This window comes from Parasteatoda tepidariorum, chromosome 1 (assembly GCF_043381705.1).
Source record: "Parasteatoda tepidariorum isolate YZ-2023 chromosome 1, CAS_Ptep_4.0, whole genome shotgun sequence".
Lineage (NCBI taxonomy): Eukaryota > Metazoa > Arthropoda > Arachnida > Araneae > Theridiidae > Parasteatoda > Parasteatoda tepidariorum.
In genome coordinates, this window is record NC_092204.1 from 1,449,820 (window position 1) to 1,451,196 (window position 1,377).

General features: G+C 36.2%; 1 protein-coding gene across 1 annotated transcript in view; it reads left to right on the top strand.

Moving 5' to 3' along the window:
- Positions 1 to 838: 838 nt before the first annotated feature.
- Positions 839 to 1,377, top strand: part of LOC122270369 (uncharacterized) — a 1,972-nt gene continuing 1,433 nt past the window's right edge. The window contains exon 1 of the mRNA XM_043047435.2: positions 839 to 1,279. Coding sequence (XP_042903369.2) covers positions 839 to 1,279 — 441 coding nt within the window. The remainder of the gene's footprint in view (positions 1,280 to 1,377) is intronic.

Here is a 1,377-nt window from a genome sequence, read left to right on the forward strand (position 1 = left end):
TGAAAGAGTTTATCGATTTGTTTTTTGGATAATTAAATATTACTACAAATTCTTTTAATTCTGTACATTTCATTAAAAGTGGTATTTAAATAGATGCTCCTAGAAACATTAGAATTCCAAGTAATTAGTTAATTAATATTAAAATTAAAATAATTTCTTTTATCGCATAAATTAACAAAGCAGCTACTTTCAACTTTTATAATACCCAAATCCAAAAAATTGAAATTAATATTATCATCATGATTACGAAGCAAGATTAATTCCTCAGTATAATTTTTCCATGTGCAAATCCATTTCGGGCAAATCCGTGTTAAAATTATCTACTAAAATTTATTTTTCTTTGACAATTTATATAATTTTTCCATGTGCAAATCCATTTCGGGCAAATCCGTGGCTATTTTTTGAGTGCTCCTCACACTATTGTATTAATATATTTTGCTTTGGCTATATTGATGCAATATCAGAAAGCACTCTTTTTTGCGGATATAATCGTGTGGTCTGATGAGGAGATTATATCTTTTATTTTCCGGTTTTTTTTAAAAAATTCATCCTTTTTTAATTTTTTTTTAAATCAGTTGTTTGTTATTTTTTTCATTATTGCCCCCCCCCCTTTTGCATATGTCTATAATTTTCCTTTGTTTTATCTTCATTATATATATGGATGACAAAATAATACGAACACCTGTGAAAAAGTGTGACTTATTTCACACCTGCAGTACAGCCGCGCCACCTGCAACAGAAGTCTGCCACCTAGTGAGCGTGAAGAGGAAGCTATCTGTCTCTCAACATTAGTCACCTGTGTTGCATGAGTTTATCTAACTAGCTTTTATAAGGTAAAATGTCTGACCAGTCTGAATTCCAAAGAGGGATGATTGTTGGGGCGCGTTTAAGTGGAGCATCGGTGACAGAAACAGCTAACTTTTTGGGGTTTGAAAGAAGTACTGTATCAGCCGTTATGACAGCATACATGAAAGAAGGTAAGACGAAGTCTTCAAAGCAAAACAGTGGCCGAAAGTCAAAGCTTGATGATAGGGATAGACGTGTCTTGCAGCGCGTAGTAGCTCGAAAACACAAGCAATCGTTATCCGAGATAACATCAGACATGAACAGTCATCTTCAGGACCCCGTTTCAACAAGAACTGTTCAAAGAGAACTTCATGCAGCGAACATTTATGGGAGAGTGGCAATTCGTAAACCCTTGGTGACAGCAACCAATGCTTTCAAGCGCCGTCAGTGGTGTAGAGGTCACAAAGGCTGGTCCCCACAGCAGTGGCAGCAGGTAATATGGTCCGATGAATCATCCTTCACCTTATTTCAGACCACCGGACGCGTTTATGTCTGGAGATCACCCAAAGAAGCGTTTGATCCTGAATGCCT